Genomic DNA, 27,326 nt, shown 5'->3' with positions numbered 1-27,326 from the left:
AAAGGAAAAAAATAAAATCTTTAAAAAAAATGGTTAAGATAGTAAATGTTATGGTGAGCATTTTTTACTAGAATAAAAAAATTATCTGAATTTGAATCCCATTACATTCACTTATTAGCTTGTTTCCCTGATCAAATGAAAAACTCAGCTTGCTTCCTATTCTTAAAATGAAGAGAAGTAGAATATCTCTCTCTTAGGGTTGTCACATGGATTAAATGATTTAAGCCTTGTGTGGCAATCAGCAAAGTGCATACCATAAAGACTCAATAAATTATTCATCCATCATCATCATCTCCCCCTCTTCTCCTCCTCCTTTTCCTCCTCTCCCACACTTGCCTGTGAGACCTATATACACAAATTGAGGCAATAAATTCAGGAATAAAGACAGAACTGGGTTTGAATTCTTACACTTCTTAGCCATGATCACATGAGCTGGGTAACTATTTAACTTTTTTAAAATCTAAGGGTTTTTCTGACTGTAAAATAGGGACAACAATGACTACCTTAAACGCATGTAAACTGCTTAACACAAAGGCTGGCATGAAAAGACTACTCAATTTAAACTACTATTGACTCACTTCATAGTACTCTTGAATGCACTACTCTCAAGAGACGTGAAAGGAATGGAGTCCAAAACTAGAATCCAAAACTATCTTTGCAACTAGCAAAGAAAACACAATGAAGTCAAGGTGTACGAAATAATAAAGCCCACTAGTATGGAACTTTTAAAACTCAAGACTAAATAATGGAATCAAATGTTATACTAACGTCTTTTCCAAATTCTTTAAAAACACTTTTTATTTTTAAACATGGGTTTAAGAAGTACCCACAAAGAGAAACATCAAGAAGAAATCAAGAATGGGGAAGTTGCAGGATGAGAACTTTTGGGAAGTTTCTTTCATTTTGAATATCAAATGTAGGATTTCCATGGGATTACTGAATTGTATGTCTTCCAAGTGGACTGAATAGCCAAAGCACAAACTTGGCTTTGCAAAGTTGCTGCTTCCACTTCTTTTTCAACACCAAAACAGTCAACTTTTCAAGCCACAGTTCAGATAAAGTATTTTGCCACTTCTGATAACTTAAAACAATAACTATTGCTGTTCTGGTGAAACAGGTGATAAAAACTCAATTATTTGCATGGATGGAACACTACTGGGAAAGTTGTTAAACAAAGTCATCTTTTCTCTGCCCCACACACAAAGGAATTTTATAAAGCAACATAATGTTTACTTCCACCAGCAAAGGACCTGAGTAACGATTTTCTGAATCTTTATAACTGAGATAGAACATGATTCAAGGGGTCTAACTGGGAAAGTTAAAAATGCTACCCTGGGACATACAGTTATCAAGTCCACTTCACTATCATCTTCTGCATAAGACCTATGATTCTGTGTTAATTATGCCTAAACTTAGTATTTATTATACCATCTGAGTAATGTAAAAACAAAAAGCATTGAAGTTAAGATAATGTATTGAAACTGTATTATGTAATTTCTCTCCACCAATACTTAATGAAATGAAGGGGGAACCAAGAAAACAAAACCCAAACTAACAACTATATAAAGCAGCTCACCCTCCCATATTAAAAAAAAAAATTCTCAAGACCTGAAACCAAATAAGAAAAGGATATAAGCAGTGTGTGCTGGAGCTGGCTGATTTAGGCTCAGGAGCACCAATTCTCTTCCCAATTCTGTGTTCAATATTATGTTGGTAGCTTGAAATCAGCCATGAGGAGAGTATTTACACCACTGAAATTAGAGAAGGCTACAAATCAGAGGATTTTTTTCTTGATTTCAGGAGAGCCAGTGTACTCATATCACACTAGGCATAACATAATGGCATAATCTTTCAAACAGGCAGCCAGGGAAATAAACAGAAGACTCTAATGAAAAAGTAACATAAAACATAGCACACTGGGCTCCTGATGCTGTCCCTAACCCTCAGAAGTCATACAATTCACTGTTTTAAAATTTTCAAAAGAGAATACTGCTCCAGAATTCTCAAAAAGCTTGTATATCATCATGACTGCAGAATGGTGGATAGAACACAAAATATTCAGCCCCTCAAACTACGATCTGAAGGTAAAAAAATATACTGGTCTCAGACACAAGGAAAAAAGAAGTTACCAACATTATATCACAGCAAAAAAGAACAACAGGACAGAGAAGAGCCACATAACCATGAACATAATATTGTCCAAACATACTAGAGCAAAAACAATGAAACAAAGATACAAAACAAGTAAAACAGAAAAGAACCAAATTGAGAAAGAAACAAATCATTTGGAAACAATCTTGGACAAACTGGAATCAGTCTTAGATGATATTCAAGAATTCTTGTTAATTTTCTTCAGTACAACACTCTGGTTATATAGTAGGAGAACAATCTGAATTTTTGGAGATATACTTTGAAGTATTTAGGGGTACAGTGACATGCACAATTTTCACTGAAGTGATTCCCAGCGAGACAAAAAAGAAAAAGGACACAAACTGTTAAATCAGTTTCTACTTCTGACTATAATGGAATAAAAAGGACTGAATTTAACCTACCACCATAAACAATTAGAAAATTGGACAAAATACATGAGAGGATGAACAAATGAGGTAAGATCTACAGCCGGCCCAACTTACTACATAGAAGCAGTTTCCAGGTCAATGTGCAGGGTGGAACCCAAACACAGCCTAGTGGTCTCAGTGAACTGAGGAGCCAGCTATTTGAGTTCAGGGAGGCCAGGTAGTTAGGAATTTGTGAGTCAGAGTGCCAAAGAAAAGGAAGCTGAACAGAGAGGGAGCTAGACCTAAAGAGGGGTCTGCTTAAGTGTTTGGCTGAGTACTAATCTGACCATGTGAGAGAATAAATTATCCCAGGCCAGAATAAATCAATAAAAAAAGAAAAAGGAACAATCTTCAAAGCTTATACAGGGCTGGGAAGTGTTCATATTCCCACCATCCAGAAAAGACAGACCTGTAACATATGGAGCAATGGGTATAGCCCTCAGAAAAATACCACCATATTCATGGGGTAAAATTAACCATAGACTGTTCTGGACCTACCCTAACAAAGCTTAAAGGCAATCTTCCAAAGGATTCAGAGGACTCCAAGAAGTTTAACTGTGCACCAAAACAGTCGGACAATGTTTAAAGGAGAGACAAAATCAAACACACAAAAAAAGCAGAAATCAGAATGATCTGGGGGCCGGCCCCGGGGCCAAGTGGTTAAGTTCGCACTCTCCACTTCAGCAGCCTAGGGTTTCATTGGTTTGGATCCTAGGTGCGGACATGGCACTGCTCATCAAGCCATGTTGAGGCGGTGTCCCACATGCCACAACTAGAAGGTCCCACAACTAAAAATACACAATTATGTACCAGGGGGCTTTGGGGAGAAAAAGGAAAAGGAAAATCTTTAAAAAAAAAAAAAAAAAGAATGATCTGCATCCAACCAAAAATTACCTACGTATAAAGAATCAGGAAAACATAAATATATTTTTCTCCCATAATAGGGAAAAAAGTTAGATATTAGAAACAGAAATTATAAAGATGATGGAATTAGCATAGAAATAGATTTAAAAGAGCTGTTATAAATATGTTCTATATGTTAAGGGGTACACAGGAAAACAAACATGATGAGGGGAAAAAAGGAAAAGATATAACTATAAATCTACAGATCCAAGAAACTCAACAAATCCTAAGCAGAATAAATATAAAAGAAAACCACGCAGAGGCAAATCATAGGCTAATGGCTGAAAACTAGGGACAAAACCCTTAAAATCAGCTTTGGGCAGGTTAGAACCAAAGGAGCGAGAGAGGAAGACATATTACATACAGAGGAACAAGATATGAACTACAGCGTGACTCTACATAAGCCAGAAGATAACGCAGCAACACATTTAAAGTAGCACAAGAAAAAAAAATTCTCAACCTAAGATTCTATACCCAGTGACAGTATCTTTCACATACAAAGGTGAAAGAAAAAAAGGTGAAATGAACACTTTTTCAGACATCAAAGATGGATAATTCATCACTAGTAGACCTACATAACAAAAAATATTACTGAAAAAAGCAAGTTTTTCAGGCAGAAGGAATGATATCACATGGAAATCTGTACTGACACAAAGAATAATAGTGCCAGAAATGATGAAGATATGAAAAAATAAAAAAGATTTCTTCTCTCATTTTTAATCTCTTTAAAAGTTAAGTGACTACACTAAAAAAACACAATGTACTGTGGCATTTACGACACACATAGAATTAAAATGTATGACAATACTGGGACAATGGAGAAGAGAAATGGAATAGGACCTACACTATAAAGGAAGTGATACATTATTTGAAAGTATACAATGATAAGTTACATAGATGTATATTGTACACCCTAGGAACAACCCCTAAAAAAATAACACACAAGTTTATCACATAAGCCAACGGCAGAGATAAAATGGAATCAATTTTTTGAACTATTAAATTAATCCCCAAGAAAGCAGAAAAACAGGGGTAAAAAAGAACTATGAAAAGACAGAATAGAAAACCAATAGTAAAATGGTAGTTTTAATCTCAACTATATCAATAATTAATTAAAAGTAAATGATCTAAACACAACAGTTAAATAACAGAAACAGTCATTTTCTTATTTAAAAAAAAGGAAAATGTAAATACATGCTGTCTAAAAGACACTTTAAACACAAAAATAAAGATGAGTTAAAGTCAAAAGGATGGGAAAAGTTATACTATCCAAGTGTATGACTTGGATTAGTTATACACTAGTCCAAAGAAAGCTGAAGTGTCTATAGTACTATCAGACAAATTAAACTTCAAAAGTTATGAGGGACAAAAATCCATAATTCATCAAAAGGACATAATAATCCTAAACGTGTGACATAACAGAGCTTCAAAGTACATGAAGAAAAAGTTGACAGAATCTACCATTATAGTTGGAAATCATAACAGTCCTCATTCAACAAGTAGACAAAAAATAAGGATATAGAAAACTCAAACACTATCAAACAAATTGGCCCAATTAGATTTAGAAAACACTCCACCCAATAACAGAATACATATTCTTTTCAAGGACACATGGGATAGTCACCAAGAAAGGCTTAATGCTAGGCCATGAAGGATGTTTTCTGAAATTTTAAAAGGTTGAAACCATAGAGTATGTTTTCTGACTATAGTGCAAATAAATCAGTAATAGATATTTGCAAAAAATCCCCAAATATCAGGAACTTCACACACTTCTAAATAGCCCATGGGTCAAAGAAGAAACCAAAAGAGAAATCAGAAAGTATTTTGAATTGACTGTAAAGAGCACATGAGATCTTTATGAGTTGATATAAATGTTCTATATTATGATTATGGTGGTACTTAAATGACTACATACATTTCTCAAAATTAATTGTTTAGTTTTATTGTATGGAAATTATACCTCAATAAAGTTTTTTTTGGTGAGGAAGACTGGCCCTGAGCTAACACCTGTGCCAATCTTCCTCTATTTTGTATGTGGGATGCTGCCACAGCACGGCTTGATGAGTGGTGTGCAGGTCCACGCCTGGGATCCAAACCGGAAACCCCAGGCCCAAAGCAAAGCATGCGAACTTAACCACTATGCCATCATGCCGGCCCCAAAGCTAAATTTCTTTTAAAAGAAAAATCTTGAACCAAAGTGGTGGGTATAGGGGTATTTGGCCTTTCTTTTACTTCTCCCTAAGTTTTTTCAAAATTAAAAAAAAAAACTTAAGAATCAAAAATAAAAACAACTCAAAATATTCTAGGTTATCTGGTTTCAGAAAGGTAAATTAAACCAACATTCTACTCACCTCCAAGGAACTATTAAACATCTTGCAATGACTCATTATTCATAAATAACTATATTTTTGTTAAAAGGACTTAAGTAGTAAGAGATGGTGCAAATAAAAGATTAAATGACAACCAGTGATCACAAGTACCAAAAGAACATTAGGGGAAACCAAGCACCAAGAAAAGTATCAGTTCAGAAACTAGCAACTAGACTATTTTCAAGAACTTCTTAGCAGTACTGAAGGTCCAACTCAACATCTCAGCTAAAGAGCTAAAAGAAAATCTGGGAGCCTACTTCTCACCATGTGTTCAAACAATAAGTTCATTCATTAACTATTACCACTGAGACTGGAAATTTGCGTTTGTGGATATTTCGGTCCTCATCCAATTGAATCTTTTTCTGTGTACAGTATTTTGCACTTTCCTGACACACAGAACCTTGCTATTCAAACTGTGTTTCCGGAACTAGCTCCATAGGCATCTCCTGGGGAATTGTTAGCAATGCAGATAGATGCTTGGGCTCCCCCCAGATCTGCTGGTCCTCCAAGTGACTCAGGCTCTACCCAGACCTACTTGACTTCCAGAGAGATCTGTATGCACATTCAGGTTTGAGAAGCTCTGCAACTTTTCTGCATACAGAAATTCCCTAACTTCTACCAGCAGCTATATCCTTCTTTTTCCACATGCTTGCTTTAATCTAAGCATTTAACAGTATATTAAGAGCGCTAGTTACCACAGGTGCTACCATTTAAGCAAGTAATACCTTACCTGATGTCACAGGTAATGTATTGATTAGAAAAACTTCCCAAACAACATAAAACAGGGATAGGCAAACTATAACCCACAGGCCAATTCCAGCTGGCCACCTGTTTTTGCAACATAACTATAAGCTCATTAATTTACATATTCTATCACTGCTCTCATACTACAACGACAGAGCTGACTAGGCAGAGTATTGCAAAATACGTATCAAACCTGTAGGAAGTCACTTAAGCACTTAATTTCATCAGTGTTGACTGGTTATAACTGTCCTTTTTTCCTCTACAACAGGAGTTCTAACCTGAGATCCATAGGCCTCTGCAGGGGAACCGTGAGCCCCTTGATTCTGCATGCAAAATTCTAAGAATATTATTATTTCATTTTTTTTTTTTAAGATTTTATTTTTCCTTTTTCTCCCCAAAGTCCTCCAGTACATAGTTGTATATTTTTAGTTGTGGGTTCTTCTAGTTATGGCATCTGGGACGCCGCCTCAGCATGGCCTGATGAGTAGTGCCATGTCCACGCCCAGGATTCGAACCAGCAAAACCCTGGGCCACCAAAGTAGAGAGCGTGAACTTAACCACTCAGCCACAGGGCCGGCCCCTTAGTTAATTTTTTTTGCTGACATTTTGTTGATTCTGCTTTTCATATTTAAATCAGTTATCTACCTATTTATAATTCTTTTTCTTAAACTTACTACACTAACTAGGACTACCAAACCATGCTGAATAACAGAGAGTGAGAGCATTTTTACTTTGTTCCCAACTTTAATAAGAATATCTTTAGTTCTTCATCATACAATATATTCATAATATTATGCTACAGTTGTTTCTTCCCATTCCCATTTTAGAAATCTGGGATTTTGAAATTCACATGAAAATCTGGCTAAAAGACGTGTTTTAAAAAAAAAAAAAAGCTTCACATTTCACATCTTTAAATACAAAACTAAAAATCCAAAACTACATATGCCTATTTTATTTATAAAATGTATTCCAGGGGCCAGCCTGGTGGTGTAGTGGCACGCTCCACTTTGGCAGCCCAGGGTTCACAGGTTTGGATGCCAGGCACAGACCTACACATCGCTCATCAAACCATGCTGTGGCAGCTTCCCACATAGGAAATAGAGGAAGACTGGCACAGATGCTAGCTCAGCAACAATCTTCCTCAAGCAAAAAGAGGAAGATTGGCAGCAGATGTTAGCTCAGGGCTGATCTTCCTCAGCAAAAAAAATGTATTCCAACTTTTTAAAATGTGTGCTGATAGCTACTATGTACCAAAATTATCCTGAGTACATAAACATCTTATTTAAGTGCTTAATTAAACAAGGTTTATAAACTGGATGTAATGATAACTAAAATTTATACAACACTTACTATCTGCCAGGCCCGACTGTGTTCTGCATTTTTTCATTGAATCCACCCAACAGAGTAAGACATATTAGCCCATTTTAAAGAAAACTGAAGTCTGAAGGATGTAACAAGCCCAAGTGCACACAGCAAATAGGAGGTAGTGCCAAGGAGATAATTTTGGTTTCAATGACTTCATGATTTTCTACAATAATTCTATTACCCCCATCATAAACAAGGTACGTCACTATTCATGTTTCTGATTTGATTACAAAAAACTGAAAACAAAAAAACTATCAAAATACAGCTGATGGCAAGGACCTTTCAAAATATAAACTGACATCCACCTCTAAGATGTGGAAAAGCATGTAATGAAATACTAAACAAGAATGTACTTTTTATAGCCCAAAAAATTATACATGTATACACCCTTGATTTCCTCAGCCAGTGATTGAAACTGGCACAGTTTACTCCACGGGCGCCCATGCCAATCTCCAACCCTTGCACTGCTCAGCTCAGTCAGATACCACAAAACTGCCTATTCCCACATGCAGAGTCTGGACCCACTCAACTGAGATTTGTTCCTATACTTTAGTAAACAGCCAAAAGCTCGAAAAGTAGAACAGAGTGCAGCTCTAACATCAAACCTCACTGAAGCAGTTCAATATTCACCCACTGCTTCAACGCTATCTGAAAAGAGCTTGGCTTCTGACCTACTCACCCTTATATCTGGTCTCCCCTTGTTACAGATCTTCCTGATCCCCAGTTCTAAGCTGCCTAACTTGTCTGCTCCAATTCCTAATCAACTACTCTATTCCTGATCCTTGTTACTTGCTACGCTCTCCCAGGTTCCATTATCTATAAATATATATGCCATAGTACTAATAATATCATTGCTTCTATAATACCAAGCTGAACCAAGAGAAATCATGAATCAGGCAAAGAAACACCAGACACAAAGAGGAATCCAAGATTTTGTGTTCCTTGGAAATCAACATGCAAATCCTACAGGAAACTTGACCCAAAACCTATAGATTTTTCCCATAAATACTAAAGCATTCTGCATTATTATCTTACTCAATTTCCATATTTCCCAAACAATATTCTCCTTCTTGAAGTAATATTCTATTACTTGATAATAGTACTGGAAACTCTCTCCACTTTTATCATCCTCAAGACTATCCAGGTATCCCCAGAAGCCAGCAGTATACACCATAATTACCCCAAAAATATCACGTGAAAAACAGCAACACTCCCCTGCCTCTCCAATGCCACTTCTGTACCAGAAACACAACCTTAAAACAACCAGGGGAAAATCTGTCATAACTGGCTGGAAGATGCATACTATAGGCAAAACTTGAGCAAGCAAACATGTCAGCTCAGTTCAGAATTCAGGCCTCCAGGGAGGCTCCTGATTAGAGGAGCCCAGTGCAGAAGACTAGTTTACACGCCTGTGTCCTGGCTGCAAATGAAAGGCTGAGAATCTGAATTAGGGCAATGGAATTTATAAGGCTGAAAATGTGCCAAACACAGCAAGGTTCAAAAGGTTCTAGGGAGTCAAAAACCATGACAAATAACTGACCTCTTTGGTTCCACGCTTGCTCCCTACAATCTATTTTTCACTCAACAGCTAGAATAACGTTGTTCAAGTAACGTCATATCGTGTCACTCCTCTGCTCAAAACCTTCCAAAGGTTTCCAAACTGCTCATAGTCCTAAGCACGGCTTACAAGGCAGAAGATGATCCACTCCACTCCCATATTTGTCTCACCTTATCTTCTGGCACTCTCCCCTTACTCTGTGTGCTACAGCCACATCAGTCTCCTTACTGTGCCTCTGTCTAGAACATCTTTCCCAAAGCAGGGCTGGCTGCCACATTTTATTCAGGTATCTACTCAACGTTTCTTCAGAAACTTTCTCTGATCCCCACTATGTAAAAGCATATGTCTCAGTCATTCTCATTCTAATATCCTGCTTTATCTTTCTTCATATTATTTTTACTGACATATACCCCTCCACCAATAGAATATAAGTTCCAGGCAAACAAGGACCTTGTTTTATTCAGTGAGGTACCCTCAGTACCTAGAAAGAGTCAGACAGAAAATAGGTGCTCAATAAACGTTTGCTGTAAGAATTAATGAATTTACTTAATGTTTCATGGAAATTTCTATTTTTATTTGTACTTATAAAGAAAGCAGCCTATATTTGCTGACAGGAGAGCCATAAAGTAATCATCAGAAAATATGTGATCCTATGGTACTCATCCAAAAAGTATCAGAATTTCTAACAGGCCTAGCATTTGCAAAATGCAATTTATTAAAAATAAAATTATTGGGGCCGGCCCCGTGGCCAAGCAGTTAAGTTCAAGCACTCTGCTTCAGCAGCCCTGGGTTTCGTTGGTTTGGATCCTGGGCACGGACATGGCACTGCTCATCAAGCCATGCTGAGGCAGCGTCCCACAAGCCACAACTAGGACCCACAACTAAAAATACACAACTATGTACTGGAGGCCTTTGGAGAGAAAAAGGAAAAATAAAATCTTTAAAAAAAATAAAATAAAATAAAATTATTATAGCTCTATTCACCAGATAAGTTTAAAAAAAATCTACTGATGCTATAAGGACATTTCAGATATTTGTCTCTGCAATTAGCCATGTAGCTTTCATCACCATTTTGCATGACTTTCTGGACAGAGTTATAACTCTCATATTCCTGTTGCAACTAAGTTTTTCAATAACCATAGCAGCACATGGTCAACACATCCTACTTTGTGTTCCAACAGTTCAGCAAGCATTATCTTCATTCATAAGTAGAACTAAACATCAAGAGTTAGAATCCCAGCTTTACCACTCACTATTTGAATTACCTTGGACAAGTTACTTACCGCTCTGTGCCTCAGTTTCCCCAACTGTAAAATAGGTGAAATAGCAATACCTGTACCTAATAGTACTATTATATGGATTAAATGAATTATATATATAAAAGGCTTAGAATAGTATACAGGACATAACAGGTAAGAAATCAGTAAATTATGGCTCATTAATTAATGAATATATTATCTCATTTAACCCTCATAAACCATACATATAAGGTAAGTATAATTAATCTTAAGATGAGGCACAGAGAAGTTAAGCAACCCACTCAAGACTACAAAACCTCCTTCTAGCTCTAACATTCTGTGATTCTAAATTTACCCCAATGAAAATGAGTTTTTAAAAGTTTCATCTTAATAATAAAGTTCACAAGTTTTATTGAGTATAATCAGACAACCATGAAGACACTCTACATTTCCCCTTTTAGTCTAATATTTGTAATGAATGACAACTGCTAAGTGCTTTAAAAATAAGATTTTTTAAAAAAAAATAGGAATACACAGTAATTGAGAAAAAGCAACTTAGTTTCTATAGAGAAAATTCTAACTTATTCAATCTACCTAATTTTTTAATTATCAGGGCATATACAAATATTCAATGAGCAAAACCAATACACTAACAAAAATGGTAGTTTCAGTCCCTTTTAAAGTCAATTAAAGTAAAAAGATTAATTAGAAGCATTAGAGGCTTTTTTTCCCCACACATACTCCTAAGGACTTGGAATTCCTACATAATTCACAAAAAGTGCAATTATTTAGTTCAGTAATCATTCATCTATTCATTCAACACATAGATAATGGGGACTTACTATATGTTAGCCATTGTTTTAGGTGTTACGAATATAGCAGTGGACAAAACAAAATTACTAACCTCGTAAAGCTTTATTCTAGAAAAAGAAAACAAGACAATAAAACAAGCAAATAACTTCAGATGGCTCTAAGAGTGTTATCACAGGGTAGGCGGATAAAGAGTGCCAAGGAAGGGGTCAGTATTTTTGAGGTAATCAGAAGACCTCACTAACATTTGAGCAAAGATTTAAAAGAAAGAGAGCCAAGCACAACAATGTGAACGTACTTAACACTACTGAACTGCAGAATTAAAAATGGTCATGATGGTAAACTTTGTTATGTGTACTTCACCAGTATTTAAAAAATTTTTTATTTAAAGAAAAAAAAGAAAGAAGGTAGATAACATAGCAGTCGGGGGGGGGGAAAGTGTTCCATGCAAAAGGATCAGCAAAGGCAAAGTCCCTGAAACAGAAGCAAGCTTGGCATTTTTTAAAGAGCTCTGTGTGGCTGGAACAAAACGAACAAGGGGGAAGAACTTTAGAGGCAGTGGGGGGATAAGGGTACGTGTACATCATAAAGGGCCTTATAGGCCACTATAAGGACTTTGGCTTTCACTGAAAATAGTAAAGCATTGAAAGGGTTTTTTAAGTTTATTTCTTTCTTTTGCTATCACTATTTTTATTGAGGTACAATTCACATAACATAAAACTCACCATTTTAACCATTTTACGGTACGCAATTGTCAGTGGATGGTTTTGACAAAAGAAAAGAGCTTTTGAACAGAGCGCACTGCTATGCTAAGAAGAGACTGGGAGAACAAGACAACAAGCAGAACAGTTAGAAAGTTTTACAGTAATAAAGGTGAGATGAATGTTGGCTTGTATCAATCAAGGTAGGAGAAGTGGAGCTGCTGGGAAGTTGTCAAAATCTGCATAAACTTGGAAAGAGGAGCTGACAGGATTTGCTGAAGGACTCTACGTAGGCTGTACAAGGAAGAGAGGAACAAAGTATAACTCAAAGTTTTTGGCCTGAGCAACTGAAGAATGGACTTCCCATTCACTGAGACAGGAAAAACTACAGGAGAAAAGGCTGGGAGTGAGGCGATTCAGGTTTGGTTTTGGACATGTTAAGATTGAGATGCCCACTAGACATCTAACTGGAGATACAGTTGGGATACAGGAGCGTGGAATTCAAGGAAGAGGTCTGGCCTAGAGATACAAACATGGGGGTCATCACCATATTAGGGGTTATTTAAAATAACTAATAAGCAAGTACAGGCACAGAAACTATTTCTTCCAAAGTTTGTTGTCATTTAAATTAACATGTGATTTGTGGCCCATAACAGACTATTTTCTTCCTTAATTTAAATCCTCTATTTACATGAAATAGAGTTGTACAAAAGAAAACATAGCCTACAAATTTAGGAGTAAAAAACAAAACAACAGTGAAAAAACACTAATTTTCTGTTGTTGTCCCTGAATACAGACCTGGAGCTTCTTTCATCATGCTGATATATTACCCATGATGAACGACAGGGAAGCAAGACGAACGACAGGGAAGGAAACAGAAAGGACTCAAAGTATGGCAATCTAAAACTCCTTTTATCCCTTCTGACAAAGAACAGAATATTCAGGGGCTGGCCCGGTGGTGTAGTGGTTGAGTTTGCACACTCCACTTAAACAGCCCAGGGTTCACAGGTTCAGATCCCAGGCACAGACCTACACACCACTCATCAAGCCACGCTGTGGTAGCATCCCACATACAAAATGGAGGAACACTGGCAGAGATGTTAGCTCAGGGATAATCTTCCTCAAGTAAAAAGAGAAGACTGGCAACAGATGTTCACTCAGGGCCAATCTTCCTCACCAAAAAAAAGAAGAAGAACAGAATACTGACTGAAGATGTTCTTATGTAAAGTCCTTAACAATGGAGATAGAGATCTGTTACTTGACAACAATAAAAACAAAATACATTTAATCTAGAGTACAGTAGGATGTTAGAAATCTGACATCAGTGGAAAATGACATCTTCCACTAAAGATAACTGAAGTTTACCTATGTGCCAAATCTCTTTCCATTTGAACTATTATTGATTTTTCTCCTCTACTTTAACATCATCTTCTTGAGCCAGGCTCATCCTGATTAACATCTTTAACCTAAGAGGTCATAATGTTCTGATAACCTCTAGGCCATTATGCTATTGTGCCATTGTTCCTACACAAAGTAGCTCCATCCTGCAGTGTGGTTATCCCATCAATGTCTCCTCCCTTCTATACTGTTACTTTATTTTACCTACACATAAAAGCATACCAACAGAACTTTACTTTCCAGCCCTTAGTTGTAGTTGCCAGAAATCTAGCCTTAACAAAGCATATAATAAATTTACATAGTGCCTAGTATTTATAAGCTCCATGGGAAATTTGAACATCCCTACACTTAAAAAGAGAAAATAATCTTCTTGGCTTTGTAAGACAATGTTCTTAATCTTATGAGATGCATACTGATGTATTTAGGGGTACCGCTTACTTTCAAACGGTTCAGAAAAAAAAAAGAATATGCATTAGAGAGATAAAGGAAATGTGGCAAAAGATAACCATTAATAAATTTAGGTGAAAGGTATATAAATGTTAACTGGACTCTATATACTTCCAACCTTTCAGAAAGTATAAAAGTTTTTAAAAGATAAGTTAGGAAAAAATAAACATAGTGTATCAAGCAAATGCATATGTGTAAAACTGGTAGGAGAATAACTGGATTGGACTCATAAGATGGAGAAAACAGATAACTAATTTTCAAAAAATTTTTTTTAAAAATGGGGAAAAGGCAAAGTAATACCAAAAGATCACCTACATGCAAGAGTGGTAGAAAATGGCCAGCAGGTTCTAAGAAGTAGAAAAAAACATGACTTGGTATCCTTGCCACTGGAGAGCTTAGGAGGTCTCTCCCTTTTTATAATTTGAGAACAGTATTTTTATTTCCTGTAACTCTTTTCAAAGTCACCAGGATAGTGGTATTTACTAACCATAATCTGCCTTAAAAGAAAAACTTTTTTCCAGATTACAAAAGGGATTACTGCAGAAACACATAACCTATATGTCACCATCCAGAGATTTAGTATCTGTCCTCAAGCCTTTAAAAAAATGAATACATATACAAATTTATCTATGACAAAACTGAAGTTTGTGACAAAATTGTGCATAAAATGTCCTATAAGGTACTTACGCCCCCTTAACTGTAAACATTTTCTAATATCAAAAAACAAAAAAAAATACTTTGTAAAGAGCTTGATTGACCAAAAGTCAAATGACTCAAATACTATATAAGTCCAAAGAGCCTAAATTATGCTCTGATGGTAAAACGATCCAATCTTCATTCAAAGGCAGAATCTAACAATCGCACTATACAATACTTTTTAAAGCATGAAATACGTTTCTCAGAGGCAGCATCGTGTTTAAGAGCATGAATTCTGAAGCCAGACTGACAGTACTCAAATCCTGCCTTCCCCAATGAATAGCTATATGACTTTTCTGACTCTGAATAAATTACCCTCCCTGAGCCTGTCCCCGACTTGTAACATGAGAATAACAGAACCTATCTAATAGAAACATTGTGAAGATCGAGTTAATACAGAAAATGCCTTAAGAACAGTGGCCGGCATATAATAAGTATCCCATAATCGCTAGCCATTATAATGATTTTCCAAATTCCATGGGTAGGTAGCAATCTTACTTTCCAGGAATGCCTGCAAACAAAAGCTTCCAAGCTTCCTTCCCAGCTCCTGAATCCAAAACCTGCAATTTTCTGTTCCAATCTAAATTAAAGATAAGAATAGGACAAAAGAATAGAATGAAAATTTCATTAATATCACGGGGAAAAAACAATCAGAGTATGTCTTACGGATGGGGATCAATATCATCATCTTTATGTGGGATAGCAATATCATATAGCAAATAAAGTTAATTTTTTTCCTATCTATAGCAAAGAAAGTTGATTCCACAATCTCAAGAATGGGGGAGGAAAACTTGCAAAAATGTTTTGACATTACAGATCTTCCTATTTACAGAAAAACTTAATTACAATAAATGAGAGGATGTGTAAGAATAAGCTAAGGCTGGCGGATTTCCATTCCTCAGAGAAATTACTTGTAATCAAGTTGTTTTCAACAGACTTTTCACTTCTATAATTTTTAAATTAGGTACCAAGAGCACTTTCCCCCAACATAAAAGTATATTTCCTTCCTAAGGAACTTGAGTCACCAACTGAGTCTTAGCCCCATACTGCGTTGACCAGTGCTTCTTATGTTTGATATGTAGTCACACTGATCTTGAAGCACTAAATACATTAACAAAACGGCTCTCTTGTACGATAAAGGTAGGCTTCCAGGAACCATCACGTCCTATATTTCAGCAATATACTTAAGTGTCTTTACAACAGTCTTGGAAAAGCTACTTCTACAATGTGACCTCAAACTTAAGCCATAGTATCCATTTCTTGACTAGAAACCAGTGAAGAAACCAGTGAAAAAGTCATCTTCCACAAGCAAACATCTAAACCTAACAGTTACAAGTGAAAGTTCAGGATAAGAGGGTATGTTTAGAATTATAAGCACATTTCAATACACCTACTTTTTTAGATAAGCAGGTCTCTAATATATTAAAAATAATAAAGCTAGTTGGCTCAGAGGTGAACGTAAGTAGCTCTTTTTTAAATTATAAACTAAATCAATCACAAAGGGCACAAAACATCAATGAATAAACCTAGTAAATATATTAAATTTCTACTACTAACTTAGGAAATACAACATAAAAGTCCAAAAGTGGAAACATGTACATATTTCAGATTTTGACGTGATCTGAAATGCCTTTATGCCTTTTCAAGTAAGCGCAGACAGTAACCCACATAAGGGACCGTGACTTTCGACCTACATAAATAACACACACACACACACACACACACACACACACACACACAATGGCTCCAGCCACAACCTACTATTGATCTATATCCACACACACCCTGCATTTCACCCTAAACCTACTCTCATTACCTTCCCCTTCTCCCTATACCCCAACCCATCTGCCTCACTCCTTCCAGGAAAGCTGGACATGCAAATAAAACAATTCTGCCAAAAGTGTTAAAGATGATAATAAGGGGAGGAGAGGATGGAGTTATAAAAAAGACATGAGGGGTTTTGAGGACTTCTGAGTTAAAATTCTGAAGAAAATAAACTGTGAAAAGTTGAAACTGAGTAGAACTAATTCTGAAGATAGATTTGTGGATAAGTTGCTGGTTGAGTCCCTCAAAATACCTTTCCCCAAAGAAACTAAAATCCTATTAATCCATGGCTATTCTGGGTTAACAAGCAAGTGGTTTGGTTTGGTTTGTGAATAATCCTCATGGGCTATAAGTCATTTAATCACTGTTATAAATTAACAGAATGAGATTTTCTTCCCAACCGCAAACTGGAAGATGAAAAGCATAGGAAACACTGGAAGATAAATGATAAATTTTTCAGAACTGCAGTTCGTAGAGCAGAAGGAGAAAAAGGCTTGAAAAGGATAGGAATACAAAAGGTTACGTAACTTGAGTAATCAATTAAGACAGCAAGCTATCAGAATAACAATAACAACAAAAATAAAGTAAGACGACTCAAATTTTCTCCACAGCAGGGTTTCTCAACCTCAGCACTACAGACATTTTAGCCAGGTAGTCCTTTGTTGTGGGGGCTGTCCTGTGCATTGTAAGATGTTTAGCAGCATCTCTGGCCTCTACCCACTAGATGCCAGTAGCATCCCTTCAGTTCTGACAACTAAAACTGTCTTTAGACTACTTATAAATATTTTAGTGTTTGCTTTGCATATATATTTTAACTGCACGTTAATTTTTTAAAGGATACAAAACTGCATAAATACTATGATGTAAATTCATAATAATAGGCATTTTAAAAGATTAAATTGTTAATATTAAAAAGTGATAAAATTGGAGAAGGAATTGTGGATTTTCTTAAATTCTATCTTCTAATGGTTAGTAATGACGTGCTAGTATTCAACTTCTAAAAATACATTTTAGGGGCTGGCCCCATGGCCGAGTGGTTGAGTTCGCGTGCTCCACTGCAGGCGACCCAGTGTTTCGTTGGTTCGAATCCTGGGTGCAGACATGGTACTGCTCATCAAACCACACTGAGGCAGCGTCCCACATGCCACAACTAGAAGGACCCACAACAAAGAATATACAACTATGTACCGGGGGGCTTTGGGGAAAAAAAGGAAAAAAATAAAATCCTTAAAAAAAATTAAAAAAATAAAAAATAAAAATACATTTTATCCATCTATATTTTGTAACTAATAGATTCTAAATGAAAGGAGGCCTGGAACCAACATAATTTTAATAATATTTGTGTAGCATGTTACGGTTTCTTCAGCATTTTTACAAACTTATCCCATTTAATTCCAAGGAAAAGAGGTGGCAAATTAATATCCTACTCAATTCATAAGTGTAGAATTCTATCTGTATTCTTTTGAAAAATAAATCCAAAGTTCAAAGTTCAAATACGTGCATATGTATGTCCCTTGCCATCATCAATGCAAGCAAAGATAACTGGAAAGAAAATTCTGCTCCACAACTCGTATATATGTACATTTGCCTCAAATGCAAAGATCACATTCTTTTCCCCAATTTGCCTCTGAAAGAAGTAGTTCACAGTTCACATATAATCAAGAGTATCAAGCATATTCTAGAACTGAAGAGCCTAATTCCAACTTAAAGAGAGAAAATATATATTTGTAAAGTAAAAGTACTTGTTAATGCATCTTTAAATCTAATTTCTCCCCCTACTCCAAACTCACCAGACTTCTATCTCCCAACTCTCTGGAACAGTGCTTCCCAAATGGCTAGCCACAGATTACTGAAGGACTGTGCCAAGTTTTAACCAATTTCCAACAAAAGGATTAGCTTGCAAGTAGGATAAAATTCCAGACTCTAACATACATTCCAACCTATAACCTTCTCTAGACACAAAATCTTAGACATTTTCAACTTCAAAGACTGAGGTCCTCAACGTTTTAAAAAACCATACTCTCTCCAAGGCAACAGCCTCTAGGAACTAAATTCAACAGAGTGAGCCCTCAATAAACTTTGTTAGCTTCACAGTAAACAAGTTTTACATAAAACTGAGTTTTACCAGTTTTTCTTCCATGTGATTTCTTGTTCTATCCTTATTTATTTCTACAGTCACTACCCTAATCCAGGACTTAATTACCAAATTCATCAAGCAACTAATTTAGCCCTTATTGTAACATATCCCAACTCCTCACAATGGACCCCAGCCAATAATCCATAATACTCTACCTCAGAGTTATCATGGCCTAGAATATGAATAATTAGAATCCTGGTCATTAAGGCCCAGTTAGAATTTCTCCTTATTTCCCACCATGGATTCTCCATTCCAAGTAAGGTAAGTAAGCCTACAAGCATTTTACTAGACTATATGCCACTCCCTTCTATCTCAGAAAGCTTTTCCCCAACTGGTTGACGTCCCCCCAGCTTAACAAATCCTTATTTCAACCCCAACTATAATACATAATTGGAACTATATTTTTATATCTCGGCATTTCCGTCTATGCTGACAAACTCACTGTTTACTTCTCTTTTCACTCAAGACTGTGGCTTCATGATTCCTACTAGCCACAGACATACAATAAACGCCGGTGACTAAACAGCAATGTTCTCACTGTACACATTCTTACGTGGTTTAGCTGGAACTGTAGTAGCTTCCGAATGAACTCACCCAAATATCAAAGGGAGTCTACATTCCCTAAGAACTGTTCTCAGTACTGCGGTTTCCTGCAACCCAGCTAGGACAAGACTGTCCCTACCAGTACTAAGGCAAAGCCTTCAAACTGCCGGAAAACCATGTTACCGCCCTCATAGGAATCTAACTTCTAGGATTATCACAGTTTTTCCACTTATCTTTAACACCACTTCCTTTTCCGAGTACAAAAATTGACAGCTAAACTAGTTAGAATTACCACTGCTGGATTTTTATTCAGAACGAGCGGACTTTTTAGAGTTACCTGGAAGAACCACTAACGATCATTAAATAAATCAATTCCTCCTTAAAAAAAAACAAAACCCTGGAGCTCTTTACCCAAGCAAGTCACAGAGAGTTGCCCATGTGAAAACAGACCAAATACACATCAATTCCTACAATTTGGAGTGTCTGCCCTGTGACTTGGGGCTCAGATTAGAAACCACTGTGTGTTTCTCTGTCCACAGCCTTTCACCTCTACAATTCGTCTTCCCAATGTCACCACATGGGCCTCTCACCGAAACTTCACATTAACAGCTATGTCCAATGATGCCCTTGCCCTGCCTCAAGCCTTTCCACACACACAAACTCCATTTTTGGTACTCCACACAGACTACATTTTAAGTCAGACCATCCCAAAAATATACTTCCAGCTTAGGCAAAAATTTTCTAACCATTAGAATGTGATAGAATTCAAAGACAGACAAGTAATTTAACTGTACAGAAATCACAAAGTCACCACAACTGTAACACACAACAGATACTTACTGCAGACTAACAGTAAAACACAGTATCAGGAGCCTCAGTCATCTACCTTTTACCTAACATTTCCTTTAAATACAGAAAATACTTTTTCTTAACTTATAGTTTACATTCCTGTAGAGAATGTTACAAGTGTACCTTATACGGTATGTTTAATATCAACAATCTAGTGTATTAGTTGGAACCAGAGTACATGATTCAGATCTACGAAATGATCTATCTGCAATCAAATGAGTGTGCATTTTATTTGCTGTGTCTTCCTGGTTATTCATCAGTTTCTTCTCTCCGCTCCACTTTGCCTCACTTTAACTAGCAAAACAGTAGCACATAATCATCCCAATTGTTCAGGAAGTAAGAACAAGGCATCCTCAACACTAAACTCTACCAAGTCAAACATATACACTAAAAAAAAAACAAAAAAAAACCTTATCTAAAGCTCACATACTTTATTCCACAGAAGACTCAGAACTTATTTATTCCACTTTACATACAAGTATGCCAAATACGATTAGCTTCCCTATAGAAAATATATTAGAAACAACTAATTAGAAGGTGATATCCTCACGGTTTGCAAGAAAGCCAGGAAATATAACTAAAAAGCTGGAAATGTTATTAAAACTAGATACAAGAATAAAAATTACAATCACCTAGAACAAATTTAGAACATCCATTTCAACTGTTTCTGGAAAAATAGAAACAGAAACTACAAAAGAGTCCAGAACAATAACAGTTGTTCTCATACTAAACCTCAATCATTTAAGAAAAGATTAAATTCAGCCCATTTTAAGGACAAAGTAAATATGTGACACATCTTAGAAAAACTTCCATCAAAAATGACCACAATTGTTAAAGTCTGGTCCCACAGATTTGGTATACAGGAACTTTCTCATATCTGAACCTGTCATCTTCAAATAATGTTAGAAAAATGCAGCTTATTGTCGAAGTTATTGTTCCATTTCATTTTCTTAATTTCAAAAGCAGAGTTTATGTTTATAACCCATTCTTAAAAGGAAAAAAGCCTAAGTCAGTTTTTATTTATATGACCTTCAACAACCAATTTTCTTCTGAGTCTCATCCCAGTAGAAAAAGAAATGGTTTCCTATTTGCTCATTGAGATAAAGAGATTTGGAAAAATTATAACCATAATTCTTTAAGACCTTCAAATTGTTACTATCATGAAAACAGGGATTTTAAAAAATACCTAATAACCTAATGATAGATAAAAAGTATTGTGTATACCACAGTTTTTATTAACAAATTTTCAAGACTACTGAAAAAATAAAGAATTACAAAAAAATATATTAAAAGTGGGATAAGAGGGGCTGGCCCCGTGGTCGAGTGGTTAAGTTCGCACGCTCCGCTGCAGGCGGCCCAGTGTTTCGTTGGTTCGAATCCTGGGCGCGGACATGGCACAGCTCATCAAACCACACTGAGGCAGTGTCCCACATACCACAACTAGAGGGACCCACAACGAAGAATATACAACTATGTACCGGAGGGGCTTTGGGGAGAAAAAGGAAAAAATAAAATCTTTAAAAAAAAAAAAAAGTGGGATAAGAGGTCACAGGCAAAAAAACATTTTTAAAAGGTTAGAGTCCTCTATGCAAGATGAAGCGGAGGCAGAGATGCGAATAACACACCTCCAGGACCCAGGCAAGTAACAAAAATGAGCAAAGCAGGCCAAGTGCTATCATCAGCAGGAGTGACGGGAACTGCACTGATTGGGAAGCACAGGCCCAGTCTAAAGAGGGCAACTCCTGCGCTACCATTCTGCCCCAGACAATGGGAATGCAGCCCGGGAGCGCCTGGATTTCCAAATCTTCCCCCAATACTCCAGATCCATGAATTTCAATGAGAAATTTCCCAATTTTTCAATGTTGATCCCTAGTTGAAACTTAAAGACACTGCAAATCAAACAAAACCTATCTCTAAGGTGGTTCAGTCCAGAGGCCACCTTTGAGCCAATGTGTGAAAACTGCTTTCATAAAGTTATGAAGGGGGCAGGCCTCGTGGCCGAGTGGTTAGGTTCACACGCTCCACTTTGGTGGCCCAGGGTTTCCCCGGTTCGGATCCTGGGGGCAGACATGGCACTGCTCATCAAACCATGCTGAGACGGCATCCCACAAAGCAGAACCAGGACCTAAAACTAGAATATACAACTATGTACTGGGGGGCTTTGGGAAGAAGAAAAAAATATTCAAAAAGGTATGAAGGGGCAATAGGTAAAAAGCTCAGTTTTGAGTAAACTGGCTTGGGTTTGAATGTCTAATTCATCACTTAGCAGGTGGATGATGCTACAAAAATTATTTCCTCAAGCCTGTTTCTTCAACTGTAAAATATCATCTCACTCTCATAAATGTTGAAAAGTGAAACTCCATCAGCTACACAACAGACATCACAGAAATGCCCTTTACTCTCCCTACTCAACCCTGAAAGTCCTCAGGAAAATTTAAAAGATAGACAATAAACACTCTTGATCGTAAACAAGTTATAAAAAGGACATGAGAAAACAGAGAGGGGCCTGCCATGCCCATTTCCCTCAGCCTCTGCTCCTCAGAGATGTCCTGTACATACACAGAGAAGCAACTCTTAATGTAGGGCATGGCTTGAAATGGGCCTTCTTAAGATGATACAGCTAACTGGATTATCAATCTCAAGTTAAAAAGATGAAGAGTCAGAGCTCCTTAAAGACACAGACAAAACGTCTGCCTCTTTTATTAATTCACAGACCCTTACTTGCTGGTAAAAGTGAGAGCAATAGTTGGAGCTTAAACTTTGATACTTTTAAGACTTTCAGCCAAACTTCCAGAAGACTTATTTCTACAGAATGCCTGGTACAAAGCAAAGCATTTACATCAGAATTTTAAGTATAAAAAACATGTTATCCTCCAAAGTTCATTTGATGTGTGACTTCATCAAACCAAAACATTATGGGATTGTATTTACTGCTACAGCTAAAATACCTTTTGATCTCTCAAACACATGAATTTAAAAAAAAAAAAAAGGAAGAAAAGATATCAACTCTCTAACATAATTGTATTAAAAAGTAGTATTCACACATACATAAAAATCATTTGGGCTACATTTAAACAGAATAGTTCCAATAAATTTCTAATGTGGTACAAATAACAAAGAAAAGCACTTTTATGTATATGTTTGAGTACACGTCTATACAGACACTTACTGAACTGTAGAAATTCTATGGTATCGTCCTACAAATACAACATAGGCTGGGACAGGTGCTAGAAATGGACAGCATTAGGAAAGTTTAAGTTTTATGATTCTAAACACTTTCTCTCTTCCAGCTTCCCACCCATCATATTAAGAGCAAGAAAAGATTAATGCAAAACCGTGAATGACAAATCAGAAAGGAGGAAGCAACTAAAAAGGTTTATTAAGCACCTAAGAATGATTTATACTTTAAAGTTCAACCCATATTTCCACTCAACTTCTTCTGATCTACACATATTCATTCTCTCATATGCTAAAACAAATATTTTCAATTTGAATGTACTGTATTCTACATATTATCATATAAACTTCTTACAAACTTGACCATAAATAACTCAGATTAGCAGATGAAAATACGTATTATAATAAAATTACAAATATCTCCATGTACCCAAAAGCTACAATCTTGATGCTAATTTTAAAATGAAAGATTTCTTAGTGTCTTTTTGAAAAAGTTCTGCTTAAAACAAACATCAAAAAAGTAAGTAGGCTTTTAACCAATGTTTAATACAAAATGATACTTTATGACTCAAGTTTTGAATGTGGAAAATTTTTGTGTAACAAGGGTCTTAACCCACAAAGATCATGCCGTTAATTTACTTTTTCTTCAACCATCACACTACACCAGTTTCTATTCCCACCGTTTCATTCTGTAAAAACAAAGTACATTTTACATACTGCTACTCATCAGTAGTTTGAAGAGCCTCATGTGTTTGTCTTACTTTTTACAACCTCATAGGAATCAGTGTCTAACTCCCGACTATAATCACAAAAAGTGAAAACAAAACAGAAAAGTGGTTTGTTGGAAGCCACATTTAGAACGTAAATACAAATGTTCAATGAAACTATCCTTAAAAAGGGTCTCTAGCACATGATACTTCTTAAAACTAAACAACTAACAGAAGCTCTTAATCTAAAATGTATATGTAACAAATTGAACACTAGAAACTACAACAGAAGTCTAACTACGAAGTATGATCCTCGGACTAAGCAGAACACAGGACAAAAATATGCTTGGCTCTGCAGTCTAAGTCAAAGTGACACAAAAAAGAACGACCCAATACATACACTACATGAGATATTCAGATACTTTCTGAATTATGAAATTAGGTTGTACTCATCCAAAACATTCCGGAAAAAGTTTCAATCTAATGCTTTTAAACATACTTTGAGGCTTGAAGCATACTTTGGAGCAACTCAAAAAGTTTACCTAAAATAAAGTACTTACACAACAAAATGATGCAGCTGGTCCTAGGACACACGGCAAATAAAAATCGTCTACAAAACCCGAGTAATCAAGAAATTATATGCTTTTAGTAATTTAACTCCAACTTGCGGGGTGCGGGGGTTGCCACCGTTTTGACAATCCACTAAATACACTGTATGTCTACTCCACCGGAGAGTTTAAGAAAACTCTTCAAGTTGGGTCACCAGGGACCGTCCCTCTAAGAGACCCAGTCCAGCCTACAGATCCAAGAACATCCTGAAGCGGCTTACCTTCCTCCCCACAAACCCTTTCCCCTGGGCAACAGAATGTTTTCACAGAACAGAAACACACCCTCCCGGGATCTCTCTGCAAACACCAGGCACAGGCAGGGCACTGGGGAGAGAGGCAGCCTCTCGTCTCAGACAAGCACACCCCAGTCACTCCTCCACAGGCGGCCCCTCTGCGGATCCGGGGCGGTCTGGATCGCCCCGACCCGCAAAGAACAATACACCCGCCCGGCCGCACACCTCACAACTCCCCGCGAGCCTGCGCGCCGCTTCTCCGCAGCCGAGCGGACTCCGGAATCCGCCGCGGGGCAGGCAGGGGCTGCGGGCGGAAGGGTGAGGAGGGTGCGGCGGCGCCAGGGCTACGAAAACCGCCGGCGCCCGGCGAGCAGGCTGGAGGGATGGAGCCACCGGCCTGGGCTCCCCGGCTCTCGCCCGGCCACCCGAATCTCCCGGCTCTGCTTCTCTGGAGGCGACCCCCGCCTCCCCTACCGCCGGGACGGTGGGGGGCAGGGAAGGCCTCGCCGAGGCTCGAGCCTCCTCGGCCCGCCACGGAGCGCGGTCGGGGTGCGGGGGACAATAGGGAGCGGGGAGCGATGCGCGCCCGAGTGGCGCCGCCGGCCGGCCGGGCTGACTGACGCGCCCGCAGCACCGCGCGACTGGGCTCCGCTCGGCCCGGCCGCCGCTGCCGCCGCGCGGTCCGCCGTGGTCACCGCGCCCCGGGCGCTCGGGGTCGTGCCTCACCTCCCAGCCCCGCCGCCCAGGAGAGGAGAAGAATTAACACTCTCAGCAACACCATCTTCCGCGGCCGCCGCCTCCTCACGGGTTAACAGCAGCACATCGATCCGGAGGGAGAAGCTGAAGGGGTTTGGTCCGGAGCCTCCACGGGAAGCCAGGACCTCCCCCGGCAGGAGAAACGGCGAAGCACCTCCCTCTCGCTCCACTTCGGGGGCCGGCAACGCTCCCAGCTCCTCCAAAACAGGGACCTCCCTCCCCCTCGTTCGTTTCCTTCCTCCCTTCCCCGCTTTCCTTCCCTCGCTCCTTCCCTCTTCTCTACCTCCCTCCCCGAGCCTGGGACCTCCGCCTCCTTCCTCACCACGTGACGCGCCAATGCCCAACCGGAGGGCGGAGCCGCACCCCTTCCTCCCGCCCCTCCCCCTCCCCCAGGAGTCCCAGGGCGCGCGCATGCGCGCGGGGTCCAGTTCCCGAACTGCTGGGCCTGCCGCCGCTTCCTGTCCGCCGCCGGAGAACTGGGATTGGGCTTGGGAGGCGGGGTTTGCTCTGGTCCCGCCCCGGGACGCGAGCGCATCTCTGAGGACCGTCTCAGCTGGTTCTTACAGCTCTTGAGAACCGTCCCTTGGACTGAAAGGGGAGAGTGAAGGATGTTAAGGGGCAGCTTTCCACTTCTTAACTCCATAAGGAACGGAGGTTTTTGTTTCTTCTTTTTTGCCTCTCGTGGTGCTCGACAGCTACCAAGTAAACGAAAGCAAAGTCCCAAGAAGCAGTAATTATACCGGCGACAGCCACTAGTGATCAGAACAGGAATGTAAAGACCTTCAAGCAGCAGAAAGGAAAGACACAGCCTAAGGCATATTTTTCTGAGTTCTTTACAAATTTATGCCACAGACCAGGCCTTAGCCATTCTAAAAGTGTGCAGCCTAAACCACGCAGTCGTGAAGTTCCAGCCCAAAAAATGTTCTCTTTACCACTCTGTCCCATCCCTGAAGAGAACTCTCGAATTCCCTCAAATTCTTTCAAGTTCATATTTGGTTTCTCAGTAACTCACTTTGGTTCACCATGGTTTAAAGACTTAAAAATAAGACTTGAAACCGTAAAACTAGAAGAAAACAAGGGGAAAGCTCCTTGACGGTGGTCTTGGAAATGATTTTTTTGGATATGACACCAAAAGCAGAAGCAACAAAAGCAAAAATAAATAAATGGGACTACATCAAACTAAAAAGCTTCTGCACAGCAAAAGAAACAACACAATGAAAAGGCAACCTTTGGAATGAAAGAATATTTGCAAATCATATATCTGATGAGTTAATGTCCAAAATACATAAGGAACTTTTTTACAGCTCAGTAGCAGAAAAGCAAACAATCCAATGTAAAAATGTGCAGAGGAACTGAAGAGATATTTTTCCAAAGAAGACACCCAAATGGCTAACAGATACATGAAGAGATGTGTAACACCACTAATCATCAGGAAAACGCAAATCAGAACCATGGTAAGATATCACCTCACTGTTAGCATGGCTATCATCAGAAAGACAAGATAGCAAGGATATGGAGAAAAGGGAACCCTTGTGCACTGTTGGTGGGACTGTAAATTGGTGCAGCCACTACAGGAAATAGTATGGAGGTTCCTCAAAAAATTAAAAATAGCACTACCAGATGATTCATCAATCCCACTTCTTGGTATATAACCAAAGGAAATGAAATCAGGATCTCGAAGAGATATCTGCTCTGCCATGATTGT

At 38.2% G+C, this 27,326-nt stretch overlaps 1 protein-coding gene across 4 annotated transcripts in view; it reads right to left on the bottom strand.

Annotated features, from left to right (window-relative positions):
* The window catches only part of ADAM10 (ADAM metallopeptidase domain 10), a 115,672-nt gene extending 89,573 nt beyond the window's left edge, over positions 1–26,099 (bottom strand). The window contains exons 1-2 of one of the 4 annotated variants that reach the window (XM_070578993.1): positions 25,592–25,941; positions 15,286–15,367 (exon numbers count right to left, since the gene is read on the bottom strand). Coding sequence is in view for 1 of the 4 variants with exons in the window: in XM_070578973.1 (XP_070435074.1) it covers positions 25,592–25,646 (55 nt within the window). In the remaining 3 variants the exon portion in view is untranslated. The other 3 variants (XM_070578984.1, XM_070578973.1, XM_070579004.1) reach the window with 3 other exon arrangements.
* Positions 26,100–27,326: the final 1,227 nt, after the last annotated feature.

The sequence above is a fragment of the Equus przewalskii genome, chromosome 1 (genome assembly GCF_037783145.1).
Source record: "Equus przewalskii isolate Varuska chromosome 1, EquPr2, whole genome shotgun sequence".
Classification (NCBI taxonomy): Eukaryota; Metazoa; Chordata; class Mammalia; order Perissodactyla; family Equidae; genus Equus; species Equus przewalskii.
This window is presented reverse-complemented; position numbering and strand designations above follow the sequence as displayed.